General features: G+C 42.3%; 1 protein-coding gene across 7 annotated transcripts in view; it reads right to left on the bottom strand.

The window, feature by feature from the left end:
• Window positions 1–18,043: 18,043 nt before the first annotated feature.
• Window positions 18,044–26,329, bottom strand: part of ZNF217 (zinc finger protein 217) — an 81,291-nt gene continuing 73,005 nt past the window's right edge. For all 7 annotated transcript variants that reach the window (XM_029612127.1, XM_029612124.1, XM_029612121.1 and 4 more), the window contains exons 5-6: window positions 24,317–24,446; window positions 18,044–22,121 (exon numbers count right to left, since the gene is read on the bottom strand). In XM_029612127.1, the coding sequence (XP_029467987.1) occupies window positions 24,337–24,446 (110 nt within the window). In that variant the 3' untranslated portion in view covers window positions 18,044–22,121; window positions 24,317–24,336. The remainder of the gene's footprint in view (window positions 22,122–24,316; window positions 24,447–26,329) is intronic.

Here is a 26,329-nt window from a genome sequence, read left to right as displayed (position 1 = left end):
CTGCTGCCTGCCGCGGCGCCCCCTAAGTCTCGGCGCCCTAGGCACAGGCCTAGCTCGCCTAGTGGTTCCGCCGGCCCTGGTCAAACCGAAGGTCCATCAATCTAACAGATTTCAATCCAGGTCACAAGTACCTGGCAAGATCCCAGTCAGAAACTAGATCCCATGCTGCTATTGCACAGTAATAATTAGGGGATATTCTCTAAGGGGTCAATTTTAAAAGGAGCGTGTGGCCGTCCATGTACGCATGGTTCCCACCGTGCACACATGGCCGCGCCGATTTTATAACATGCATGTGCCGCTGTGCACATTATAAAATCCCATGGCCAAGTGCACATGCGCGCCGGATTTTAAAATCCATGCGCACATGTGCAAGCGGCGTGCACAGAGGTGTGAATTTTCGATTAATAGGCGTGGCATCGCAATCGGGCCTCCCCAGTTCCCTCCCAGTCCGCTCCAATTAAGGAACGGACTGGGAGGGAACTTCCCTACTCCCCTACCTAACCTTCCTCCCTCTTCCCCGACCCCTAACCCCTTCCTATCTACTTAATTTTTTAAATTTTTCATTACTTACTGCTCCTGTGGAGCAGAAATAATTTGCATATGCTGGCCAGCTGCTGGCGCACGCTTCCCCGGGACAATGTAGAATGGCGCTGTCCTAGACCGCCCCCCTGCTCCGCCCCTGGCCAGCCCATTTGGAGAGGCCTGGCATTTGTGCGCATACCGGGGTTTAAGCGCGCGGCCGGGCCCATTTTTAAATGCACGCAGCGCGCACAAGGCCTGGCAGCGCCTAACCCCCAGTGTTTATGCCCGCGTGCCTTTGAAAATCCGGGCTTAAGTCTACTTGGTTAATAACAGTGCATGGACTTCTCCAGGAAATTGTCCAAACCTTTTTTAAAACCCATCTATGCTAATTTCCTTAACCACATTCTCTGGCAATGAATTCCAGAGTTTAATTGTGCATTGAGTGATAAACAATTTTCTCCAATTTGCTTTGATTGTGGTACTTACTAGAGATGTGAATTGAAACTGAAATCCGAACCGATTCTGGTTCCGATTCACATCTATAGAGATGTGAATCGGAACTGAAATCCGAACCGATTCTGGTTCCGATTCACATCTCTAGTACTTACTAACTTCAAGGAGTATCCACTAGTAATTGTATTTTTTTAAATGTAAATAATCAATTTATATTTACGTGTTCTAAGATTATATAGATCTATATCATCTCTCCCCTCATGCACCTCTTTTCTAACTGAACAGGCCTAACCTCTTTAGCCTTTCCTCATAGGGCAGTTCCACCCCTTTTTCATTTTGGTCACTCTTCTCTGTACCTTTTCCAATGCAACTATATCTTTTTTTAGATCCTGGAAACAGGATACTGAGCTTGATGGACCCTTAGTCTGACATAGTTTATTTTTTATTTTTTATTTATTTGTGTTTTTCTATACCGGCATTCACGGGAGTACGTATCATGTCGGTTTACATAAAACAAGGGGTGATCAATACATTATAACATACATAACTAAAACATAAGAGTATACATTACAGTAGTATAAAACAAGTGCACGGAAGAGAAAGTTACAATAAACAGGGGTTATTCTAACTGGGATTAGAGTTAAAGGAAAGATAAACAAGTTTAGTAAGAATTAAAACATTGTAGTGATTGGTTTGTAGTGATTGATTCCGTTTGGAAGGGAATGTTCAATTAAGTAATTGTTCTTTTAAATAAATATTTTATTTGATAGAAAATGTTCAGTATTGCTGTATTAGATTTTGCTGCAATTGCTGGAATAGTATGGCAATACTATAATAGTATGGCAATTGCTGGAATAGTATGGCAATTCTCATGTTCGTATGGCACTCGACATTACCTTCTTTCTCTGAATATTTCAATCACTCAGAAAACATGCATTGTCACTCATGATTTATGAACTGTAATTCACAAATCTCATTGCGTTTTGCTGGAGTTCCACAAGTGGAATCTGTTGCCTTAACAATCTTTGGATAAAGCAAGTGCACATTATTTTAAATTGTATGCTGTGAAGAGGGCAGTAACTTTGTCATGGTAAATTTGGAGCAATTATAGATTAGTCATAGTAAAACATAAGCGTTGGATGCATGATAGGAATTTTGAGGAGTCACAGAAAAAAATTGCCTTTATTTTGCAACATTTGCATTCAAAGCATTCCTACACTTGTTTAAGTAAGGCAGTAATTGGACAGAACAGCCTCTTGAAAATGAACAGGCATTTCCTACGTTAGGAAAGTTGTCAGAATGTGAGAAATAATATTCAAATTGAGAGGTGAGGGACTACATTGTGCCAATGAGGGCGGGTAACCATGGTTGATGTCACAATCTAGAAATATCATTTTACAAATCGCTATTTTACCCCCAACATAAAAAAAAAATTAAGTTTCCTCCCCAAATTCATGCTTCAAGTTCCCACAGATCCCTGCAGACTTGAGAATTTGTACCTAGATTACACCCCAAGGGTTTGTCACAGTCAAGGTGCCGTAGCACTCATGAGTGAGGTTTTGTGATTTTCAGCAGTTTTCATGCGGCACTTCTCATATTAAGCCAGAGATTCCGTGCAAGCCTGTCGGTGGAGGGAGTGGTGTGGTCACAACAGCGACGATCCACCTACTCAAATGTTGCTCTCGCAATGGGCCCGAGAGGCGCTGTTTGGCATCTTCAGCTATCTGCACCGGATCCCACTTTATCCGTCTGAGTCTATGCGCTTTAATTTTAGCCCATTAATGTAGGCTGAAAACTTCGTGCAATCATTGTGTATTTCCACAGGTGGCTGCAGCAGCTGTTTCATGTTTGTTTAGCAACAGCGATGAAGCTGCTGATTAACTTAGGGTTAGGGTCTGCAAAGTAAACTTGGCCTTAAGAAAAATATAGGCAACACTATAATAGTTTTTTTTTTTTATTAATATCTTTTTTTTGGTTGTACTTAGAAAGAAATGCAACACTGCCACCTAATGGCCATGAGGTATCACCACAGCACAAAAATACACTGCTCATCCCCACAAAACTCTAGAGTTAGGGCTACAAATCTTGACTCAAGATCTTTGCCTTCAATGAGAGCCAGGGGAACCGGGCTAATTTTTTTTCCAGCAAGATGGGTAATGGATTTCAATAGAAAACCTAAGTCATTACTCAGCCGTAGGAGCGCGCACCCTCTGTGACATGGAATATTTTAGCTCCTCTGTGGGAAGTTTAAGGGGATCCTAAGGGTACATTCTAACAGGGACTTTGAGCCATACAGATCAGAGAAAGAGAGAGACTCGGTCTTCATGCTTATTGGGAAAATGCGCATGTCATGTAGCACTATAGAAATGCTAATTAGTAGTAATAATGTGGGAGTTTGAGTAGCACTGGATGAGAGTGGGAGTGTGTATTTGTGTGCATGTGGGTCTGTGCTGGTGGACACTCTCTTCCTCCTGCATATTGCACTTTGTTTTGCTCCCCATTTCCCCCTCCCTTCCCCCTACAGCTCTCCCCCCTCCTTTGCAGTCTCCGCTTCCTCACCCTCCCCCCTCTTTCTAAAATGAATAAAAATACGCACCTTGCTCCTTTTGTCATCTTTTCTCCCCCTTCCTCTCCTGCCCCCTCTCCCACCGTGTAAGTGGCTTGGGGGTGGAGGCAGCCAATTACCTCCCCCTAGGCACCTGCTCCCTAACTTTGGCCTCAATCACATCTCCCCAGCAGCTGCTTTTCCACAATACCCCCTCCCCCCCCCTCTCTTCAGCACCTCCCCACCACCTTTTCACCTTCCCTTACCTCAGTTTTCCCATTGACTGTGCAAACTCCCATCCAGGCTTCTCCTCCAGCCCTGGGGTCCAGGAATCCCCAGCAGCCCCAGAGTTCCAATCCCAGCTTCTCCTCCTCATTTTGACCTCAGGGTCTGCCTGGCTCAGGAGCCTAGTTCTCTTCTGCTGCTGCTGTTTCCAGTGTTGTATGAACACATAAGATGCATTGCTCACTTGGAACCTTAACGATTATAGAATATAAAGAAATGACATATGTTTGGTATCTGTGTGTACGGGGATTTTGGTGGGAATCGTTATTGTATGCGGTAGTACATGATGCTTTGTGTGGCTGTGGGATTTTTTTTTTTGGGGGGGGGGGTGTTGTATGTAGATGTGTGGGTAGGTTGTATGCATGATCATATAGGGCTGGTGGGATGTTAAGAGATGGGATTTTGGGGTGTGTTTGGGCGTTATGGGTGAAAATATGAGGTGCGGGGGTGGTTAGATTTGAGGTTGTGTGAGTGAGGTATGGCTGCAGGAAGAGGTTATAGGTGGGATTTGTGTAGGGGGTGCATGTGTGTACTTGAAGGGGATAGGTGTGGGAGGGTGTTGGCAGTGCTTCTGGGTTGCGGACAGTTTCAGATGTGGTGGGAGAAGGTCAGGGAGGGCATGCACGTGGGGGTGGAGGTATCATTTGTTAGGTCTCCTGTTTTTTCGCTCTCGCTGCACTTTGGCACTCGCTGTCCATGCATTGGTGGGGGCACATGGGCCGTCACGCTGAGACGCCCTTAATATTTTTATAATAAAAGAGAGATAAAGAGCGTGATGATCTCTCTTCTAAAGGGCTAAGGAACAAAGATTTTCTGTCTCTTCCCTGGGGGCCCAGTCATGTGTAGTACTTTCTTCCCAGTTTTTATTCTTCCCACATCCATTTTTTTATTTTACACAAAAGCCCAAATTGAGCAGGGCAGGCAACAGCAAGATACCTCGATAGCTTGAGCTGGAATATTTAGCAGGAAAACATAATCCGCTTGCTGAATATATCTGGGGAGAGTTAACCAGGTAGCGTAAGCCCCGCCCCCTGGGTGCAACTCACACCCCAACCGGATTTATCCGGCTAAACGTAGCCGGACAGCACGCGGTGGAACCGGGCTAAATTTAAACTTTTAAGTACCGCCCCTACAAGGCTTCCCCCAATTTTATTTTTTTTTACTACTTGGGCAAATTTTAGACAGATAATGACTTCCCTAACTAAAACATAGCTGCTGCAAAGGTCAAGAAATTAAAAATTCGGGAGCTGATGGGGTTAAATACTGAACAAACCCCTTCGAAAATGGTCTTTGCTGCCTTTTATGGAGGCCTTTCAGCAAGTGAAGTTGGCACTGTAGACCTCATCATTTCTATAGCACTATTCAACATATCTAGCACTAGAGGTTTATTTGTTTTTTTGTGCAGAGAGCGTGAACAAGAAAGAGAAAAAGAGCTTTGGATGTTAAGTATATGTGAGGGCCTGGCGAGATAAGAAGTAAAGGTGAAATTGAGAGGAGGCGTAAGGAAGGAGCAAGGCCTACTCACAGAGGCTGGTACAAGCTCCTGCATTACAACTTCCAAAAAGGTCTGTTGGAAAATTGAGAGCTTAACGTGCAGTTGAACATATTTTATAAAACAAAACATTGTTTTGTAAAGCAAAAGCCAGAAAATATCCACTGACCCCTTGTGGCAGGTACTCAGAAATACACCCCAGAGTTCTGAAGGAACTAAAAAATGAAATTTCAGACCTATTAGTAAAAATTTGTAACTTATCATTAAAATCATCCATTGTACCTGAAGACTGGAGGATAGCAAATGTAACCCCAATATTTAAAAAGGGCTCCAGGGGCGACCCGGGAAACTACAGACCGGTTAGCCTGACTTCAGTGCCAGGAAAAATAGTGGAAAGTGTTCTAAACATCAAAATCACAGAACATATAGAAAGACATGGTTTAATGGAACAAAGTCAGCATGGCTTTACCCAGGGCAAGTCTTGCCTCACAAATCTGCTTCACTTTTTTGAAGGAGTTAATAAACATGTGGATAAAGGTGAACCGGTAGATATAGTATACTTGGATTTTCAGAAGGCGTTTGACAAAGTTCCTCATGAGAGGCTTCTAGGAAAAGTAAAAAGTCATGGGATAGGTGGCGATGTCCTTTCGTGGATTGCAAACTGGCTAAAAGACAGGAAACAGAGAGTAGGATTAAATGGGCAATTTTCTCAGTGGGAGTGGACAGTGGAGTGCCTCAGGGATCTGTATTGGGACCCTTACTGTTCAATATATTTATAAATGATCTGGAAAGAAATACGACGAGTGAGATAATCAAATTTGCAGATGACACAAAATTGTTCAGAGTAGTTAAATCACAAGCAGATTGTGATAAATTGCAGGAAGACCTTGTGAGACTGGAAAATTGGGCATCCAAATGGCAGATGAAATTTAATGTGGATAAGTGCAAGGTGATGCATATAGGGAAAAATAACCCATGCTATAATTACACCATGGTGGGTTCCATATTAGGTGCTACAACCCAAGAAAGAGCTCTAGGTGTCATAGTGGATAACACATTGAAATCGTCGGTGCAGTGTGCTGCGGCAGTCAAAAAAGCAAACAGAATGTTGGGAATTATTAGAAAGGGAATGGTGAATAAAACGGAAAATGTCATAATGCCTCTGTATCGCTCCATGGTGAGACCGCACCTTGAATACTGTGTACAATTCTGGTCGCCGCATCTCAAAAAAGATATAATTGCGATAGAGAAGGTACAGAGAAGGGCTACCAAAATGATAAGGGGAATGGAACAACTCCCCTATGAGGAAAGACTAAAGAGGTTAGGACTTTTCAGCTTGGAGAAGAGACGACTGAGGGGGGATATGATAGAGGTGTTTAAAATCATGAAAGGTCTAGAACGGGTAGATGTGAATCGGTTATTTACTCTTTCGGATAGTAGAAAGACTAGGGGCCACTCCATGAAGTTAGCATGGGGCACATTTAAAACTAATCGGAGAAAGTTCTTTTTTACTCAACGCACAATTAAACTCTGGAATTGCCAGAGAATGTGGTTAGTGCAGTTAGTATAGCTGTATTTAAAAAAGGATTGGATAAGTTCTTGGAGGAGAAGTCCATTACCTGCTATTAAGTTCACTTAGAGAATAGCCACTGCCATTAGCAATGGTTACATGGAATAGACTTAGTTTTTGGGTACTTGCCAGGTTCTTATGGCCTGGATTGGCCACTGTTGGAAACAGGATGCTGGGCTTGATGGACCCTTGGTCTGACCTAGTATGGCATTTTCTTATGTTCTTAAAAACAGCATGAATAACTTTTTATAAAGTTAGTAGAAATAAAATATGCAATAGTGCTAGTCACCTATCCCAAAATGGCATTTTGTTGCTTAGAGTACACCTCCCATTGATAAAAAACTGAATTTCTTGCTCTTCCAAACATTGCAAAACTTTTGCATAAAAAGCTCAGTTTTGAAAATCCTGTGACCTTTGTAAAATGAATATTAACTTTAGAATTAATAGGGCCTGATGTGATGTGGCTATTCCCTATTGCTTAATAGCAGTTTATGGACTTATAAGAACATAAGATATGCCATACTGGGTCAGACCAAGGGTCCATTAAGCCCAGCATCCTGTTTCCAACAGTGGCCAATCCAAGTCACAAGTACCCAGTCATTAGAGACCATGCTACTAATGCCGGCCAAAAGCATGTATGTCTGTATGTTTCATTCACCAACATGGTAAATAGCTTCAGGCCTAAATAAGAAGTACTTATATACTCTGATTGATGACAGTCCATCTTAAAAAAAAAAAAAAAAAGACCCAAAAAGCTATAACAAAGCAATTAACTGATTTTAATTTTCCAATTTAGTGCACATTCCCACAACTATGGGAAATGTTAAAAATGCATGTCCTGTAACCCCTACAAACATGGTGGCAATTTAACAGCCTGAGAAAGGGATGAATTGGAAATTAAAAAAAAAAAAAAAAAAAAGTATAGAAATGTTTAAAATAATCAACTGGCAAAAGATTTTTAAACTCAACTTTACACAACTGAGCTCTGAGAAACAAATACTGCATGATAGCACCATTTGCCCTCCTCAGCTCCTCCCTTTTTCTTCCCAGAGAAAGCAGAGTTGCTTACCTGTAATAGGTGTTCTCTCAGAACAGCAGGATGTTAGTCCTCACATACGGGTGACATCTTCAGGATGGAGCCCAATCACGGAACATTTTTGTCAAAGTTTCTAGAACTTTGACTGGCACCTACTGGGCATGCCCAGCATGGCACTAACCCTGCATCCAGCAGGGGTCCCCCTTCAGTCTTGGGTATAGCAAGAAGTACGTGTGAAAAATAAAATAAGTTGGAAACGAACCCAACTCCACGGGGTGGTGGGCTGGTTTCGTGAGGACTAACATCCTACTGTCCTGTGAGAACACCTGTTACAGGTAAGCAACTCTGCTTTCTCACAGGACAAGGATGGTAGTCCTCACATATGGGTGAGTAGTGAGCCGAGGATGCCCGAGCAATGCACCCAAAGACAGCAACAGGCACAACAGGGGTGGATTTGGGTAGGAGGGCATCCTGAAAACACTGAACGGGTCCCTGGTAGGATGTTGGGTGGTTAAGCTGAGAATAAGTTGCGTAGAATAGACTGGCCAAAAATGGAATCTTGCCTGCCAGCCTTATCCAAGCAATAATGGGCTGTGAAGGTATAGAGAGAGCTCCGGGTCGCAGCCTTACAAATATCAATAAGTGGCACCGAACGAAGGTGTGCCACTGAGGTTGCTACGGCCCTAACAGAGTGTGCTTTCACAAGGTCTTGTAGCAGAATGCCTGTTTGCTGGTAGCAAAAGGAGATATACAGTCCGCCAACCAGGAGGAAAGGGTCTGTTTTCCCACTGGCTTTCCCAATTTGATGTTATCAAAAGAAACAAATAATTGCATGGAATTCCTGTGGGCTGACGTGCGCTCCAGATGAAAGGCTAGGGCACGTTTGCAGTTCAGGGAATATAGAGCTGTTCTCCTGGGTTTGAATGGGGCCTTGGAAAGAAAGTAGGTAATATGATGGATTGATTAAGATGAAGTTCTGACACTATCTTTGGTAAAAACTTAGGGTGTGTACGAAGGACCACTCTGTTATGTAGAATTTTAGTGTAAGGCGGGTAGGTGACTAATGCCTGTAACTCACTAACTGCGAGCAGATGTTATAGTGAGAAGAAAAATTACTTTCCAGGTGAGATAGCGGAGATTAGAGTGGAGAGGCTCAAACTGAGTTTTCATGAGCCGCCCTAAAACCACGTTAAGGTCCCAAGCGGGGGCTGGAGGGCGCAATGGAGGTTTCAGGTGGAGCAAACCTCTCATGAAGCGCGTGGCTAAGGGCTATGTCGAAACAGAGACATCTCCTACGCCGTTGTGGAAAGCGGCTATCGCACTGAGATGCACTCTTATAGAGGAAGTTTTCAGGCCTGATTCTGACAGATGCCAGAGATAGTCCAAAAGCTTTGCAGTGGAACAAGTGAAGGGGTATATAGACATTGACGTGCACCAGACCGTAAACCTTTGCCACTTAGAATGATAAGAGTGTCTCGTGGAAGGCTTTCGTGAAGCTACCAGGACTCGGGATACAGACTCCGAAAGGTTAAGAACATAAGAACTTGCCATGCTGGGTCAGACCAAGGGTCCATCAAGCCCAGCATACTGTTTCCAACAGAGGCCAAACCAGGCCACAAGAACCTGGCAATTACCCAAACACTAAGAAGATCCCATGCCACTGATGCAATTAATAGTAATGGCTATTCCCTAAATAAATTTGATTAATTGCCATTAATAGACTTCTTCTCCAAGAACTTATCCAAACCTTTTTTGAAGCCAGCTACGCTAACTGCACTAACCACATCCTCTGGCAACAAATTCCAGAGCTTCATTGTGCATTGAGTGAAAAAGAATTTTCTTCGATTAGTCTTAAATGTGCTACTTGCTAACTTCATGGAATGCCCCCTAGTCCTTCTATTATTCGAAAGTGTATATAACTGATTCACATCTACTCGTTCTAGACCTCTCATGATCTTAATGACCTCTATCATATCCTGCCTCAGCCGTCTCTTCTCCAAGCTGAACAGCCCTAACCTCTTCAGCCTTTCCTCATTAGGGGAGTTGTTCCATCCCCTTTATCATTTTGGTTGCCCTTCTCTGTACCTTCTCCATCGCAACTATATCTTTTTTGAGATGCGGCGACCAGAATTGTTCACTGTATTCCAGGTGCGGTCTCACCATGGAGCGATATGGAGGCATTATGACATTTTCCGTTTTATTAACCATTCCCTTCCTAATAATTCCTAACAGTTTGCTTTTTTGACTGCTGCAGCACACTGAGCTGATGATTTGAAAGTATTATCCACTATGATGCCTAGATCTTTTTCCTGGGTGGTAGCTCCTAATATGGAACCTAACCATGTAACTACAGCAAGGTTTATTTTTCCCTATAAGGGGTTGGAGTATTAACCTTTCAACATCCAGGCCATCAGGGATAGGGCCTGGAGGTTGGGGTGGCATAAGCGCCTGTAGTTCTGAGTTATCAGAAGTGGATCCTCCCCTTGAGTGATGTGCCAGCAAACTGATTGGTTCCCAATCCTCCGGGACCTGACTTGGCGTGGCCAGTGAGGGGGTATCAGAATCATTAAGCCCTTTTCCCTTCGTAACTTCACGAGAGTGTGATATGAGTGGACGTGGAGGGTACACATAGAGGAGACCCCTGGACCACGGGAGGGCGAAAGCATCCCTCGGCTGTAAGTGGTGGCTGCGAGTGAATGAGCAGAAGTTCTCTACTTTGTGGTTGTGGATGGATGCAAAGAGGTCTATTTGTGGATATCCCAAACGTTGGAAGATTGTGTCCGCTACCGTGGGATTGAGACCATTCATGCGGCTGGAAAGTTAGACTCAACTTGTCCGTTAGAACATTGTCCACGCCCGCCAAGTAGGTCGCTCTGAGGTACATGGAGTGGGAAAGAGCCCACGCCCATATCTGTACAGCTTCCTGACACAGAAGGTAGGAGCCTGCTCCCCCTTGCTTGTTGATGTTCCATATCGCCACTTGGTTGTCTGTCTGAATCAGGATGGCCTTGTTGGAGAGCCAATCCTGAAAGACTCTGAGGGCATATCTGATCGCCCGAAGTTCCAGGAAATTTATCTGATGTTTGGCTTCCTCTGGAGACCAGGTTCCCTGAGTCTGGAGGTCGTCGACATGAGCACCCCAACCTAGGTTGGGGGCGTCCATTGTCAGGATAATTTGAGGCTCTGGAATTTCAAAGGGAAGGACTTGAAGATTGGAGAGCTGCATCCACCAGGCCAGCGACAGGCAGAGCTGCTTGGTAACATGGACAATGCAGGACATTGAATGATAAGTCTGAAGTCACTGGGACTGCAGAGTCCATTGCATGACTCTCATGGCGAGGCGTGCCATTGGAGTGACATGTACAGAGGATGCCATGTGACCCAGCAAAATGAGGAAATGACGAGCTGTCGTGTAATCTCGATCCTGGAGGCATTGCGCTAGGGACATGAGTACAAGCTCAGTCCTGAGGGAGAAATGCTTTCGCCTGCATGGTGTCTATGTCGACTCCTATGAAAGATAGGGCTTGAGATGGAACTAGGCTGGACTTGGGATAGTTGATCAGAAACCCAAGAGACAGCAATGTATGGAGAGTTAGACATAAGGAGGCTAGTGCATCCTTTTGAGTTGGAGCCCTCATCAGCCAATCGTCGAGATAACGGTACTTTATGTACTTTGAACTCGCTTATCTGTGTATATAGTTGGTTTACTCATATTGAGTTATATTTTATATCTAGTTTTCACCCCCCTGTTTAATGTACTCTATTGGTTATATGTAAGGGCTCCGCCCAAAAGTTAATCTTTTTCCGCTGTTATATGTAAGGGCTCCGCCCAAAAGTTTTTGTTTTTTGTAAACCGATGCGATGTGTCAACGGATGTCGGTATAAAAGAGACCTTAAATAAATAAATAAATAAACAGTAGACATGGACACCCTGACACCTCAGGTAGGCTGCAACCAATACAAGGCACTTGGTAAAGACTCGAGGTGCGGATGCTAGACCGAAGGGCAGTACCCGGTACTGGAAGTGCCAGGGGCCAACTAGGAATCTAAGGAATTTGCAGTGAGAAGGAGTGATCGAGGTGTGTGTACGAGTCCTGAAGATCCAGAGAGCAAAGCCAATCTCCTCTTTGCAGAATAGAAGTAGAGCCCAATGTTACCATCCTGAACTTTTCCTTCTGTACATATTTAAGGCACACAAGTCCAGGAGTGGACAAATGCCTCCTTTTTTGGAATGAGGAAATACCAGGAATAGAACCCCTGCTGGGAGAGGGGCACCGGTTCTATCACCCGGGATCTCAGGAGGGTTGAAACCTCCTCCTCCAGAAGAGAAGAGTGGTCGGATGATCCCGTCAGCCGAGGTGGGGAGTCTGCTGGTACAGACAAGAAGTGGAGTTGGTAACCTTGAGACAGTACAGCAAGTATTTATTTATTTATTTTGGATTCTTATATACGCCCACTGATCTGAATTGATCATATGCCATATGTTGAAGTGGCACAACTGACCGCCAATGGGTATGGACGGTAGAGGCGGTTGGCTTATGCTCTCCAGCGAGGCATCAAAATCCAGCAGCTGGGCCCAGTGGAGGAGCTGGCTGAGTTTTCTGAGGCCTGGATTGTCTGGCCTGACCTTTCTGGTAAGGTCTGGAGGGGCGACTTCGAGTAGCAGGTGGATAATATCTCTGTGGCTTGAAAGATGGTCACTTAGAGTTTCTTCGGAATGTCCTTTTAGAGGTGGATGGAAAATCAGAAGGCACAGACGAAAGCTGACATAGCATCTCGTGGTGGTCTTTGAGCTGTGCTACAGTCTCCTGGATTTTGTCCCCAAAGAGATTACCTCCAGCGCAGGGCAGGTCAGCCAATCTGTCCTGTACTTCTGGTCTTAAGTCAAAGGACTTCAGCCAGGCCCATCTTCATGCGGACACCCTAGCACCCCACTGCGGACACCCTAGCAGCAGTGTCAAAAGTGTCATAGGCAGCACAGACCTCATACTTGCCAGCATCTAGACCCTTCTGAGCCAGGGTATTGAGTTGATCCTGAAGCTGGTCGGGTAAAGGCTCAGAAAATTCCTGGATTTTTTAAATAGGTACTTGTTATACTGGGTCATGTATAACTGGTAGGAAGCAATTCGAGAAATAAGCATTGAACCATGGAAAACACGACAGCCAAATGCATCCAGGGATCTCTGTTCTTTCCCTGGAGGTATGGAAGAATGAGGCTTAGAACGTCATGCCTTTTTCTGGGCTGATTCTACAACCACAGAATGGTGATCCAGCTGTGGTTTTTGGAAACCAGGGGCTGTCTGTACCAGGTAGGTGGCATCTGTTTAGATTCACCGGTGGTACAAATCCCAATTCTTCAACATGTCCAGGAGGACTTCATGAACAGGTATGGACATGATCTCCTTTGGTGCATCTACATATTGGAGCACTTCCAGCATCTTATGTCTGGAGTCCTCTTCCGTCTGAAGTTGGAATGGTATGGCTTCAGACATTTCCTTTATAAAATTAATAAAGGACAGGTCCTCTGGAGGAGAATGTCTTCTCTCCTCAGGGGGAGATGGCTCTGAAGGTAGATCATCAGAATCCTGGGAAGAATCATCGGTTCAAGGATCGTAAGGTTGATCAGCTGCTCCCACTGGATCTCCAGAGGGAAGTAATGGTGCTATTCCTGAAGAATCAGGTCTAGGCACCGACGGCATCGGAGGCGGCACAGACTGCATCGATGGTGGCACAGATTGAGGCCGTTGCGGTATTGATAGTATCTGTGACATCGATGGGTGAGTCTGTGGCAGGATCCCAGATGGCCCAGGCATAGGTTCCAGCCTTGGTGCTTCCTCATCGTCCGATGACAAAGGAATCAGGATGGAAGGCGTTGGACATACCGGTATCCTCTGTTCCATCGGTGGAAGGGCACAGATCAACGCATCCAGCCTGCAGAGTAGAGCTGCGAGTGCCGCAAGAATCTGGTCAGTGACTGGAGCTGGTGTTGGTGGCTGGAAGCCCTGCAGTGCCTTTCCAATGGCCTCTTGGATCATCCGATCCAATTCCTCGCGGAAGCCTGGGGCGTGGAACCCCAGCTCCGGAGTAGGAGGCAGCACTGGCATAGCCGGAGGGTCCACCGGTGAAAGTGGAGTCGAGGCTCCCGGCACCAATGAAGGCAGGGAACGCCTCGGTAACCCAGTTGCAGAGAATGGGTCCTTCTCTGGACAGGATTTCTGTGTCGGTGGCTCTGTCGACACCGATGCAGAGGGCTTGCCTGGATCAGCGGACTGAGTCTTCCGATGACTGTGTCGACGCTTTTCACGATGTTCTCCTCAGTCCTTCTCTGGAGCTGAAGAGGAAGAAGTCAATACCTTCGGAGTAGTTGGTGCCGGGTGTACCGCACCAGTGTCTCGCTGCTGGCGAGAGGTCGATGGCACCGACTCAGACGATATCGAAGTGCTCGATGGAGTCAGTTGCTTTGCCTGAAAAAGAAACTCCATCTTCTCTGAGCGGGCCTTGCAGCCCTTCGGTGTTATTTGAGCACATTTGGTGCAAGACATCGTGGTTCAACCCCAAACCTAACACACAGATTCTTTGCGGGTCTGTGATGGACATTGTCCGAAGACAATCTGGGCACCAACGAAAACCTGATGCCATAGCTTCGACAAACATTTAGCCGCAGTGCGGTTGATGGCTAGCAGGCCCCGAAGGGAAAACTCGATGAGAATTGACCGCAAATGAGGGTAAAGCCTTACCTTATGACCACAGATTATGGAATCGATAGGGGGACCCTTATGGGGTACAATTTTTTTGAAATTTTGGAAATAAGTTTCATGAGGAAATTCCTGTCAGGAATCTCGAGAGCTGCTTAACCCACGGGCTACTGCTGCGTGGAAAAAAAGAGACTGAAGGGGGACCCCTGCTGGATGCAGGGTTAGTGCCATGCTGGGCATGCCAAGTAGGTGCCAGTCAAAGTTCTAGAAACTTTGCCAAAAGTGTTCTGTGATTGGGCTCCATCCTGATGATGTCACCCATATGTGAGTATTACCATCCTGCTTGTCCTGTGAGAAACAAATAATTTGAGGAGAGCACAGAAAATGCCTTCATCAGGCCCCAAGTCTCCGGATATCTTTTCCAAGATTTTTGAAGGGGGTGGAGATAGTATTGGGGACATTCCTGTTTAATATATTTTGAACTTTAAGATTGCTATTGGAAGATGTAGGTTTTTTTCATGGTCTGTCCCCTTATAGCAGGGATCCCTAAATTCAGTCCTTGAAGGCTATACTACAGGCATGTTTTTGGTATTTCTGCCATGAATATGCAAGCGATCTACTTGCTACAGTGGAGGCAATACATTCAAATAGATCTCATGGATACACATTGCAGAAATTCTAAAAGCTCAAGTTACTTGCACCTCTTGAGGACAGAGTATGGGGAGCCTTGAATTAAAGCAATATTCAACTTAGTTGATTCACAGTAGCATATGCTATGATGGCCCTGGGGGTGTATAAGGCTATAGGACCAGAAAAAGGGGGGGGGGGGGGGGGGGGAGAGACAGAATTAGGAATTTTATTTTTTTTAAGTTAATTTCTCCATAGTTCAGGGCTTTTGCCTGAACGGGTATCTGTCTCTCTCCTGCCACTGAATCCATGAGAAAGTCACTGCAGATATGCGTGCATAAAGGATATGAGTTTAGAACACCCATAGAGCAAGGTGTGATGTGAGTAGAGGCTCCACCTGAGTGAAAGTATGTTATGCATGTAAATGTAGCCAATTTTCAAAAGCCCACATATATGGGTAAAGTGAACTTTAAAAGCCTGAAGCATGCCAAAATTAGGGGATGCGCAAGTATGTCAGGCTCACACATGCCGAGCGGATTTTAAAACTCGCCCAGATACAAGCATAAAGGCCGCTGTGCGCACATCTCGGAAATTCTCAAAAAAAAAAAAAAAAAAAAAAAAAAAAAAAGAGGGGGCCCCATGAGCGTTTTGGGTCTCAAACCAGAAATTTACATGTAAATACTCATGTAATCCAGTGTGTACCTAAGTCCCTGCCATGTCACTTTTTTTCTGCTATGGATAGCGTGTAAGTAAAAAACATTTAAAAAAAACAAAACCAAAACCATTTCAGAGGGGTGTACACAGGCTATAAAACCAGAGGGACCTAGCTGGTAACTGGGCGAACTGAGGAGGAAATGGTAAAACAGACAAGGGCGTTGGCGCGCGTCCCTTTTAAAATTCCCCCACTTACATGATAAAACAGCTTTTGCACGCACATCCACTTAAAATTGGGGGCACTTGTGCATGTGGCCAGGCTATTTTATTTAAGGTTTATTTATTTAAGGTTTTTTTATACCGGCATTCAAGAACTCGTTCACATCATGTCGGTTTACAGGAAAACAGGGGTGTGAAACATACAACCAAAAACATAAATAAACGTGATGAAGAGATGCAGTTACAATTAACAAGGGCTCAAGAACTGGGAATGTAAGAAATAAAGAAAGATAGAGGAGGTTAATTATATACAAGAGAACAAAATAAATATGGAGTCCACTATATACAGCTACTTAGCAGAGGAATTATTGATGGATCTTGTTAGGTGGAGTTCGGGAAGGCTTGCCTGAAAAGCCATGTCTTAAGTCTTTTCCTAAACGTTAGGAGGCACGGTTCATTTCTGAGATCTGGTGGGATAGAGTTCCATAGCGGAGGGCCTGCTGTGGAAAGGGCTCGGTCTCTCAAGGTTCTGTGATTAGTAGTTTTTACGGGTGGAACAAGGAAGCATCCTGTGTAGGCTTCCCTGGTCGGTCTTGTGGATTTGTGTACACGGGGAGGAATTTGTAGGTCGATTATGGTATGTTGGTGAATGATTTTGTATAATAAGGTGATGGATTTGTAAATTACTCTGAAATGGATTGGTAACCAGTGGAGGGCTTGCAGGACTGGAGAGATGTGGTCTCTTTTTCTGGTGTTTGTTAGTAGACGTGCTGCTGCGTTTTGAACCATTTGGAGCGGTTTTGTATATGAGGAGGGGAGGCCAAGAAGAGTCGAGTTTATAACATGTGTTATATAACATGCATGCTTGTTTTTGTAACTGATCTGAATCTTATACATACTTTGAATTTTTAAGAAGGCCGATTGAAAATCAAATTTAATTAATAGAATTATGCTTACTTTTGTATGATTTTTTCTCATTCAGAATTGTTAAATTCTTTTTTTTTTTTTTTTTTTAAATAGAAATACAGCCTCCATGGATCCAATCAATGTAAAAAACAAACAAGTTCACACACCAGACTTGCAAAACACCAATTCTATATTTATACCCAGGGCATAACATATCATGACTAAATTGAAATACATCATAAATTAAGATGTGCCTATTTTACAACATATAACAAATTAAGATAAATCAAACTGAAAAGAAATAAATACAAAAACCAACCCAAAAAACAATAACTTGTACCTTATACACTATCACTAAAAAGAAAGAAAATAAAAAGCCAGTAGTATCCCAAAATTTTAATACTGATGGATAGAAACAGATTATGAAGTGCAGGACCATATAATTATAAAATAAAGAAATCATGACAGCATTATTCTCGATTCCTGAAGTGTACCTTTGAAAACCAAGAAGCTGAAAGGACTGAAAACTGCACTTACACTGCATAAAGTGAGAACCTGTAATTTTATTAAACACATGTTTCAAAGCACATTTTGTTTTTTAAATCATAACCTTTTTAGATTTATAAAGGATAGGTAAGAGTGTGCATGGAATTAGTTAAAGATCATACACAGAAAAAAAAATCAGGTTATCCAACTTACAAATGTATTTATCTTCAAAAATAGTTTATAAAAAGTGCAAAACTCTGAAACCTCGATTATGTACATATGGCTCAGCTTATGAACAGGAAAGGGTAAATCATGAAGAATTCCCCACTGCACAGCACTTCATTACACAGCCAGGATATCAAGACATCAGTCAAGTCAAATTTAAAATACAGGAACATTAGAAGCTCTTTTGTCTCATGTTACATAATGAATTACTAGGTTTCCCTTTTTTTAAACCATTTACATTTGTTACATTTGGCAAAGCCAAACTAACAGTGCAAAACTGTAAAGGTCTCTTTCATAAGACAGACACTGTGTACAAAAGACTTAGGTCGCATAGGCTTTATTAGGAATCAAAATAAGAATCTAAATCAGATAAGTTGCTGGCTGGATCAGAAACTGACTTTTTTTTTTTTTTTAAACCAGCATTTCAATATGGCATGCCAAAAGGTCAAAATGCACAAACCAATATATAGTAGAATTATAGTGTACAGCATACTTAAGATTCTTTTATATGTAAAACTCTGAAAAGTTGTTCCTTATTTGACTGCACCTCTCTTCAGGCACTTCTTGGACGCTTGCTAGATCCTATCAGAAAACCAATACAGCATCAAGAAATCTCTGCAATGCAAAGGGGTTAGCAGCTAGACAGGAGTATAGCAAGATACAGTAACATGGGAAAAATACAAATCACTGCCTGCAATAGATGTATAATATTTTAATTTTAACATTGCACGCAAAAGTGACTTTTACCAAAACCTACATCTGATTTACTATATGGAGGTGCTATGTAATAGGCAAAATTACCAAAAATAGATATTTACTTTGTCCAAAATCAAAAGGCAGGGAAAAAACATTTTCCCTGCAAAAGTTGGTCAAGAAAAAATATCTGCAACATACTAAACTTAAAAAGTAAGCAGATATAATAAAGAAAAGTAGAGTTCTGATAGTCATTCAAAGCAGTTAAAACTGTCTGTGCACTTATAATGGAGCTTTTTCTAAAATGTTTCTTTATAATTAGGCCAGGCATTATGGGATGCATGCACATATAATTATAACATGGCTACTTTATCCTCAGAGGAGGAGTCCACGTCATTACACTTCCAGAGCATCCCCTTGCCTCATGAACGAGCTATGGAAATAAAAAGGCTATTCCATTTTCCATCATCATATACAGGGGGCAATAATTAAAGTGCCTGCATTGGTGCAAAGTATGGGAACTCTATCTGGGGGGGTTTGCAGCAATAATCAAAGCTTTGCTTATTGCCACTGTCAAAAATTACATGCAGGGATTTCTGCCTGCTTTTCCCACAGATACTATTTCTGGCCAAACGTTACACAAGTTGTTCCCCCTCCCCCCCCAATCTAAGCTCACCTGTGAGAACAGCTCCAGACAATAGGGATACAATCATGGGAGCTGTAGAACATAATTGTGTAATTTTATCCACACCAAGAATCGACAATGTCAAACAGCCCATTTCCGCAGGCGACTATAAAAAGCTAGATGTGTTAAAGAGAAAATGTCAATGTTGGTGTACTAGGCAAGTTTTCCAGACATTAGATCTTGATACTTTGTCCATCTTTTTAATGATATCTTGTAATCTAAAGTTTTACTTGTTTTAAATAAATTAGAAAAAAAAAGTGTCTGTTGCACACCAAGGTTATAACAGACATTTGTTTACAGTTTCAGAATTTAGTAGTTCCATAGGATTATTCAATCCTATTGCTTCAAATTGAATACAGTAGATGCTGCATCAGATGCACATAAATGACCATTCTTATTTTAGCAACATTGACAGGGTTTCCTTAGTGATGAAAATCACTAAAATTCAAATGCCAGTCTGCAGTTTTCCTAAGACAAGGGTCCATTCAGCTCCTCAGTCCACACGACGTGCAAATTACTGACTGTACCAACCAGAAAAATTGTACTAGTTATGAAATGTGCCCATCTATCTGTTGCTCCTGGAAGAAAACACCTTTTCACTCAAGGCATGCTGAGGCCAATACCTACATGGCTGTGCGTCACTGTGTGTATATTAGCCAAGAGGATAGCAGAAATGAGCAGCTGTGCTAGGTAAACACAAATACACAATGTCACTTTATATGGCAAAGGACATCAGCCCCATCATGCCTTTCATTTCTTATATAACAACTAAAAATTTTACATATCTGGATGTTTTTATAAAGCAATTTTTTTTTTTTAATTCTGAAACTGTGCCAGGGTTGGGAGAAGTTTTCCCCTCAGACCACAATGGATCAGTTTAATTGACGCTGCACTATCAGTAGGGACAACATACATCAGTTAGAGGCAAGGGGTGTGTCACAACAGAATTAAACTAATTGACATCTTTAGAATTTGACAGAAAAATAAAATAACCTAACTTTGACCTTAAAACATTAAAAATATACATTTATGTAGTCAAACATCAGGAGTTTGCATAAATTATTTACTTTACAGACTTGTAAAAATATATATTGTTTCAGCAATAACTAAACTAACAGCTAAGTCAACAAAATTTGTCTTGGGACTTCTACATTTTTCAAAATTTACACATACTACCTACGTTTGTTACAGATATACTTGGAAATTGTCAAGTGTTTAATGCCAGAAAATAAATGTATTCTTATGAAAAAAAAGGAGGATGTAGAACAGTGATGGCTCTATACTGACTGGTCCATTGTTCTTGGTAATCATTCTGAGGCCCATCTGCAGCAAAGAAAGTAAAGGAATTTGAGCCTCATAGGGCTTGTCAGCAAGGAAAGTGCTTTTACTCCATATGGCAGAGGTAGAAACGTGGGGCTCACATTTATACCAATGGAAATGCAGCTAAGCAGGAAATAGAAGCAGATTTATATCCACACCAGTGGTATAGCTATAACTGTGTCATTTTTAGAAGCACCAGAGTCTGAAGAAAAATAAGTTTATATAAACTATAGGTTGTGATAAAAGTACCACACAGTCACTCTCTCGTCTACTGTTACAGTTGTTGCAGGTTTGCATTGGTGGTCATTTAAAACAAGACAAAAATAATCCAAAATGAAAAAGTTGGAAGGCCAAGCTCAAAAAAAAAAAAAAAAAGTAAATTAAGATACAGCAGCTATATATTTTTTTGTGCCAGTTACACTCACACACATTTCATTCCCATGGGAATAAAACTTAACTCTGGAACTTGGTATTATAGATGTGGTACATACCTACTATTATCAAAAAACAAAGTTAGCAATAAGAGAACAAGTGAGGCACAAGCAAACAAGAGTGCACTCGTGTATTAAAAAAAAAAATAAAAATCTAAATCTGCAAATATGAAAGGAATTTTTGAAGGGAATAAAGGACCTGATAAGTATCAGTATACTGAGATTCTGAAACCTTCACAATGGTTTAGCCACTAGTCCAATATCAAAAATCTTTTTTGAAAATTGTCAGGCACATATCATATCAACACTGAAATAAAATTCAAGTGAACCCAAGCTGAGCATCTATACAGACAACTAAAAGGCCAAATTGCTGACACGCATGATTCATTCAATAAGATGTACTTATTATTCAAGAAAGGAGTTCTCAAAATAAACACACGCAATACTAATTAGCAGGTATCTAGCTGGTGACTGTGAAATATTTCAACAGCATCAAGAACAAGAGAACTTTGAAAGAGGATAAATCGATAATCTGATATAGCTAGTGCTTCTCAAAAGCTGCATCAGAGAAGCTCACATAAGAAAAAAAGTGATACAGGAACGTATTCACAAAAAGTGATGAAAAATACCTAACAAGTTTCCTTATTTTGTGGGATTTTATTTTTTTTTTAGTTGCTGACTGCTGTTGGGTTTCATGGAGTTCTGTACCATTGCAACAATGTTGCATCATTGTTTCCAGATGGGTCATGTAAATGGTGACATAATATATATCATACTCTTCGTTTGGAAACCATTCCAACAAGGCAAGCGACAAAACACAAAAAGCAGAATATCAAACTGCTCAAAATAAAGATGTTCACATACACTGGGGTAACAAACCAATGTGATTGAACTAACAGGTCTCCAACCTAAATATTTACAGAATTACCTGAGGTGCAAATAATATAATTTTTCTCCCCACAGAACTTCTTTGCAGCAGCACTCAAGTAAACAAAGAATCCCAATTTTTCTTCCCCCATATATCTGATAAACTCTAAACAAAAATATCATTCAACTTCAAAATAGAGTATACTCTATTTCTCTTCCATCCCAACTGTTCAAACTACAATTTTATTGCTGCTTAGTAGACATTAAAACAGAACCAACATTATAAAACTGTAGTGTTCTTTATACACAAAGCATAATCACAGCTCATTTCAGTAGCTTTCACCATTAATTTATATGTGGGATTACTTTCAGTCAATAACTCCACAAAGAATGTGCTTCTGCATTCAGACCTAAAACAAAAAAAAATTAAATTAGTCAGACAGCTCATAATATGAATTAATTTCACAATACAAAGATATTTTTTTCTAGTAGATTTCAAGATGCTGTTTTGTATATATTTTTTTTTTATTTCTCAGTATGAGAACTTGCTAATTTGGTGTGGCAGGTTGTAGAGATAGCAGTGAAATAAGGCAGCAATACTAGCTAGATTCTTCAAAATAGTAACACTCCAGTTACTTAGATTTGGGGGCAGCTCTGAAAAGCTACCCGCATAGATGCAAAGTCCAGTGTTATAGTTGTAGGCTTTGCACTAAAGGGAAAGTACAAGCATGCTTTTTGTTTGAAAACTGCCTAGAGCAGAGGTTCCCAAACCTGTCCTGGGGGAACCCCTAGCCAGTCCAGGTTTTTCAGGATATCAGCAATGAATATGCATGAGATTGATTTGCATGCAATGGAGGCAGCATATGCAAATCAATTTCATGCATATTTATTGCAGATATCCTGAAACCTCGACTGGCCTGGGGTCCCCCCAGGACAGGTTTGTGAACCACTGGCCTAGAGAACAAATATTCACAGAAATTTGTACCTGCACAACCAAAATAAAGAAAAATCATATTAAGTGTATTCCCCCAGGGACAGGTTTTTTTTTTTCTTCCAGCTCAATCAGAGCTGGTACTGGGGTTCTGATTCTCATAATCCTTCATTCACAACTATTTGGGGATTTCGCCCCTATTTTAATAGTCCAACTCTCCCACTGTTCCTAGCCTAGTCACTGCACAAACTATCCTGAGGTCAGGATTGAAGTACCAGGACCCCTTCTGGAACCCTGTATCTCGGGTTCTTAATCTATCACCAGGTGCCAACCTTAAAGGATGACCATGGCCCTCCCTCCCCTCAGGGGCAAACACTCCCTCTGCAGCAGTCCCAGCCCTGGCCAAAATGGGATGCAGAAAACCTCAGAATCAAACCCTGGACCTTATGTACAGAACTGATCAGCATTTGCCTCTGGGCCAGCCCAAGACCTATTTTTGTTTGATATTTGATACTGTGGAATCTAAGTACTATTAGGATGTACAAGTAAGTTTAGGTTTAGTTGTGTCTGGCATTGTTTTCTTATCTTGTGTCAGAACAGCAAGAAAGATCCTTCCTGATTTGATATGGACCACTCATCTTTTGGATCTTTGCTATCGCAAATGTGTTTGAGTATATATTTTTCCAAGATATCCTGCATCATTACCACCAGCCTGCACATAGTTTTAAAGTGGATAAGGGCAAATGCATTCTTTTAGCCATCTATTAGCCTGATATTCAAAATACAGGCTAGATAGGTAACGATTTGTTTGGGCTCAGACATATACATAACTTTGAAATGTACCCATTTGTGTCTATGGAAGAATGCTTAGTAGATCTGGCCTGCTATAAAATGACAAACGAAGTTAAAAAAAAAAAAGTTGCTATTTTATTGTGATAGCAATTATCTTGAAAAGCTGAGGTTTTACATGAATAAAATAAGGAATCTATTGCAGCAAAGCATTAATTACCTAACAAACATTTATCATTTTGCGAGAGAGAGACTCTGTAGAGACCAATATGTAACTTTGCTATTTATACCACTGTAAGAGGGGGCACTTCTACATACACAGTCAGGAGGTACAAACAGAAAAGTTGACATCAGTGAAGATTTTCTGTCATTTGGAGCGATGAAAGGTTGATTTGTACAAAATACTCTCTACCTAGCTTGATGTCAGCTTTGCTGTTTGTACTCTGTGTATGTAAAACTGCCCCCACAAACCTACCCAACACTGAGTTAAAAGTGCCTCCCTCTTACAGTGGTATAAATAGCAAAGTTACATACTGGTCTCTACAGAGGCGATGTTGCTCTGAACAGCATTTGCGATAAAAACCTTTTTGGTTGGTAATGCACTTGCAGTGGATTAATCAGCATGCGATGCGAAAGTTAGCGCTGGTGCGATAAATTTATCACAAGTTGCGGAAATTGCCTGTGCGATGTGGGAACAGAGAAATTAGACTAACCACGCCCCCCCCCCCTTTTTTTTTTTTTTTTTTTAAATTTGTGGGCACCATTTTCCCTATATTTATAATTTTTGAATAAATCTAGGTCAAAGACAGGCTCTGTATGCAATGATTGCTATAGCTGTTAAGAGAGGCAAATTAATGGCTTATTTTATACAAGTTAAAAGTTTACCATTTCTCTTAATTGAAAAATCAGGTTCTCTTTTCATTTGGTCCATAATGTGAATTACCAAGACGACTCCCATAGTTTCTTTTCTGTAGAATACTACTTGATAGATGCTGGTAAGAAACCGGCCTCTTTCCTGATCAAAAAGTAAGAGAATAAGATAAATGATTACAATACACAACACATTTCATATCATTTTGTGTTAACCCCTATACCAGGGCTTCCCAAACGTTTAGCCAGTGTGACCCCATTTTAGCACTTAAATTCACACGACCCCAAAGGACAACCAAACTCTGCCTCCAACAATCCCTCCACTCACCATTCCTGCACTCCAACTGATCCCCTCTCAACCTCCATCCCCCCCCCTCCAGAGGGCCTTTCAACCTCTGCCCCTCCAGCTGATCCCCTCTTACATCCCCCAGTTCCTCTCCTCTTCCCAGCCTCTCACTCACTCCAGCTTTTTACATCCTCCGCACTGAACCTCTCTCACCTCCATGGCATTTTTGTAACCCCAATTGATCATCTGTCATCCCCCTTCCTCTCTTTTCTCACATACACCCCCCCCCCCCCCCAGTTGATACCCCTAGCTCCTCATTTGCATCCCCCCCTCTCACCTTCCACAGCCAATCCCTCTCCTACTGATCCAACCCTCAAACCCTTCCTGTATCTGATCCCTCCCGTCAAACAGCCCCCATCCAAACATCCCCTTGACTAGGATCAACAGCAACAATTTCCTCTGGGCCTCAGGCGATAAGTGGGTGACAACTAGTGGGAAGAGAGGGCAGGCTGATGACAGGGGCAACAATTTTCTCTTAGGTAAGTTCAGTGATGGGAGAGGATAGAGAAGAAGCAACAACCTGCTCTAACCTGTGCACACTCTGCCCACTCTTCCCCAATGGCTGGTCCAATGCCTGATGTTGATCTGCAGCTGGCAGCAGCATCAGTAATGAAAGTCAGCACAGGATCTGTGAGCCAGTAAAAGCTCACAGGCCCTGCAGTGGCCCCAGTCCCTCTTCACACATGGCTTCCTGTTAGCGTGGAAACTCAAGCGAGGGCGGGACCATTGCAGGACCCGAGAGTGCATGCTAGCTCAAAGATCCCATGCTGATTTCCACTACTTCTGCTGCTGGTGATGTCTGGAGAGGACTGCCCTTTGAGGCATTTGTGACCCCGACTGGAGGTTGTGTGACCCCATTTGGAGTCCCAACCCACAGTCTAGGAAGCTCTGCCCTACAGAAAAACAGGGATGGGTTGGGGAAAGAAGATAAAGCAAGTGCTTTAGCATGAGTTCCACTGACTAAGGATCCACAAGGGAACTGCCTCCACATCTCACTGAACAGACAAGTTATCAGGAAAGTAGTTTATGGTGTAATTTTACATTCTAATAACCTCAGTAGTTCCTAGTTTTGAAAAGATTACACAAAGGACAAGAAAAAGATGCTTGGATGCACAGGGAGAGGAATGGTCAGCAGGAAAAAAAAAAAAAAAGGAAGCAAAATTGCTGCTGTATAATTTCCTGGTGAGACCACATTTGGAATACTATTTACAATTAGAGAGACCTCAAAGTGGCTAGGATTTCAAGACATCCCTAATAAATACATGAGATTTGCAAGCACACAGCCTGCATTGTATGCAAATCTTTCATGCATATTCAATAAGGATGTCCTGAAAATCTGGCCTGTTTACAACCCTTGAGGGCTGGGAGTGAATACCCACTGCTCTACAGCTTGGTGGAATTGCACCTGTTCCCAAGTCTGATGATGCTGCCAGAATATACATGTTCTATACATGTTCAAAAAACAATTGGATGAGCCACAATCCAATGTTAAGCATAGGTCCCTGAAAGACCTCCTCGCCAAAACCTAACATCTTCAAATCCTTTCCATGAAATGTGAGAAGTGCACTTTGCATGTTTCAAAGCCTACTTTTATTTTTATTTATTTATTTTTAATAGAGTGGTGTGGCAGCAGAACCAGCACCAAACCAGGGCAGGCCAACATGCTATACTTCAGATCCAAC

The sequence above is a fragment of the Rhinatrema bivittatum genome, chromosome 8 (genome assembly GCF_901001135.1).
Source record: "Rhinatrema bivittatum chromosome 8, aRhiBiv1.1, whole genome shotgun sequence".
NCBI lineage: Eukaryota > Metazoa > Chordata > Amphibia > Gymnophiona > Rhinatrematidae > Rhinatrema > Rhinatrema bivittatum.
This window is presented reverse-complemented; position numbering and strand designations above follow the sequence as displayed.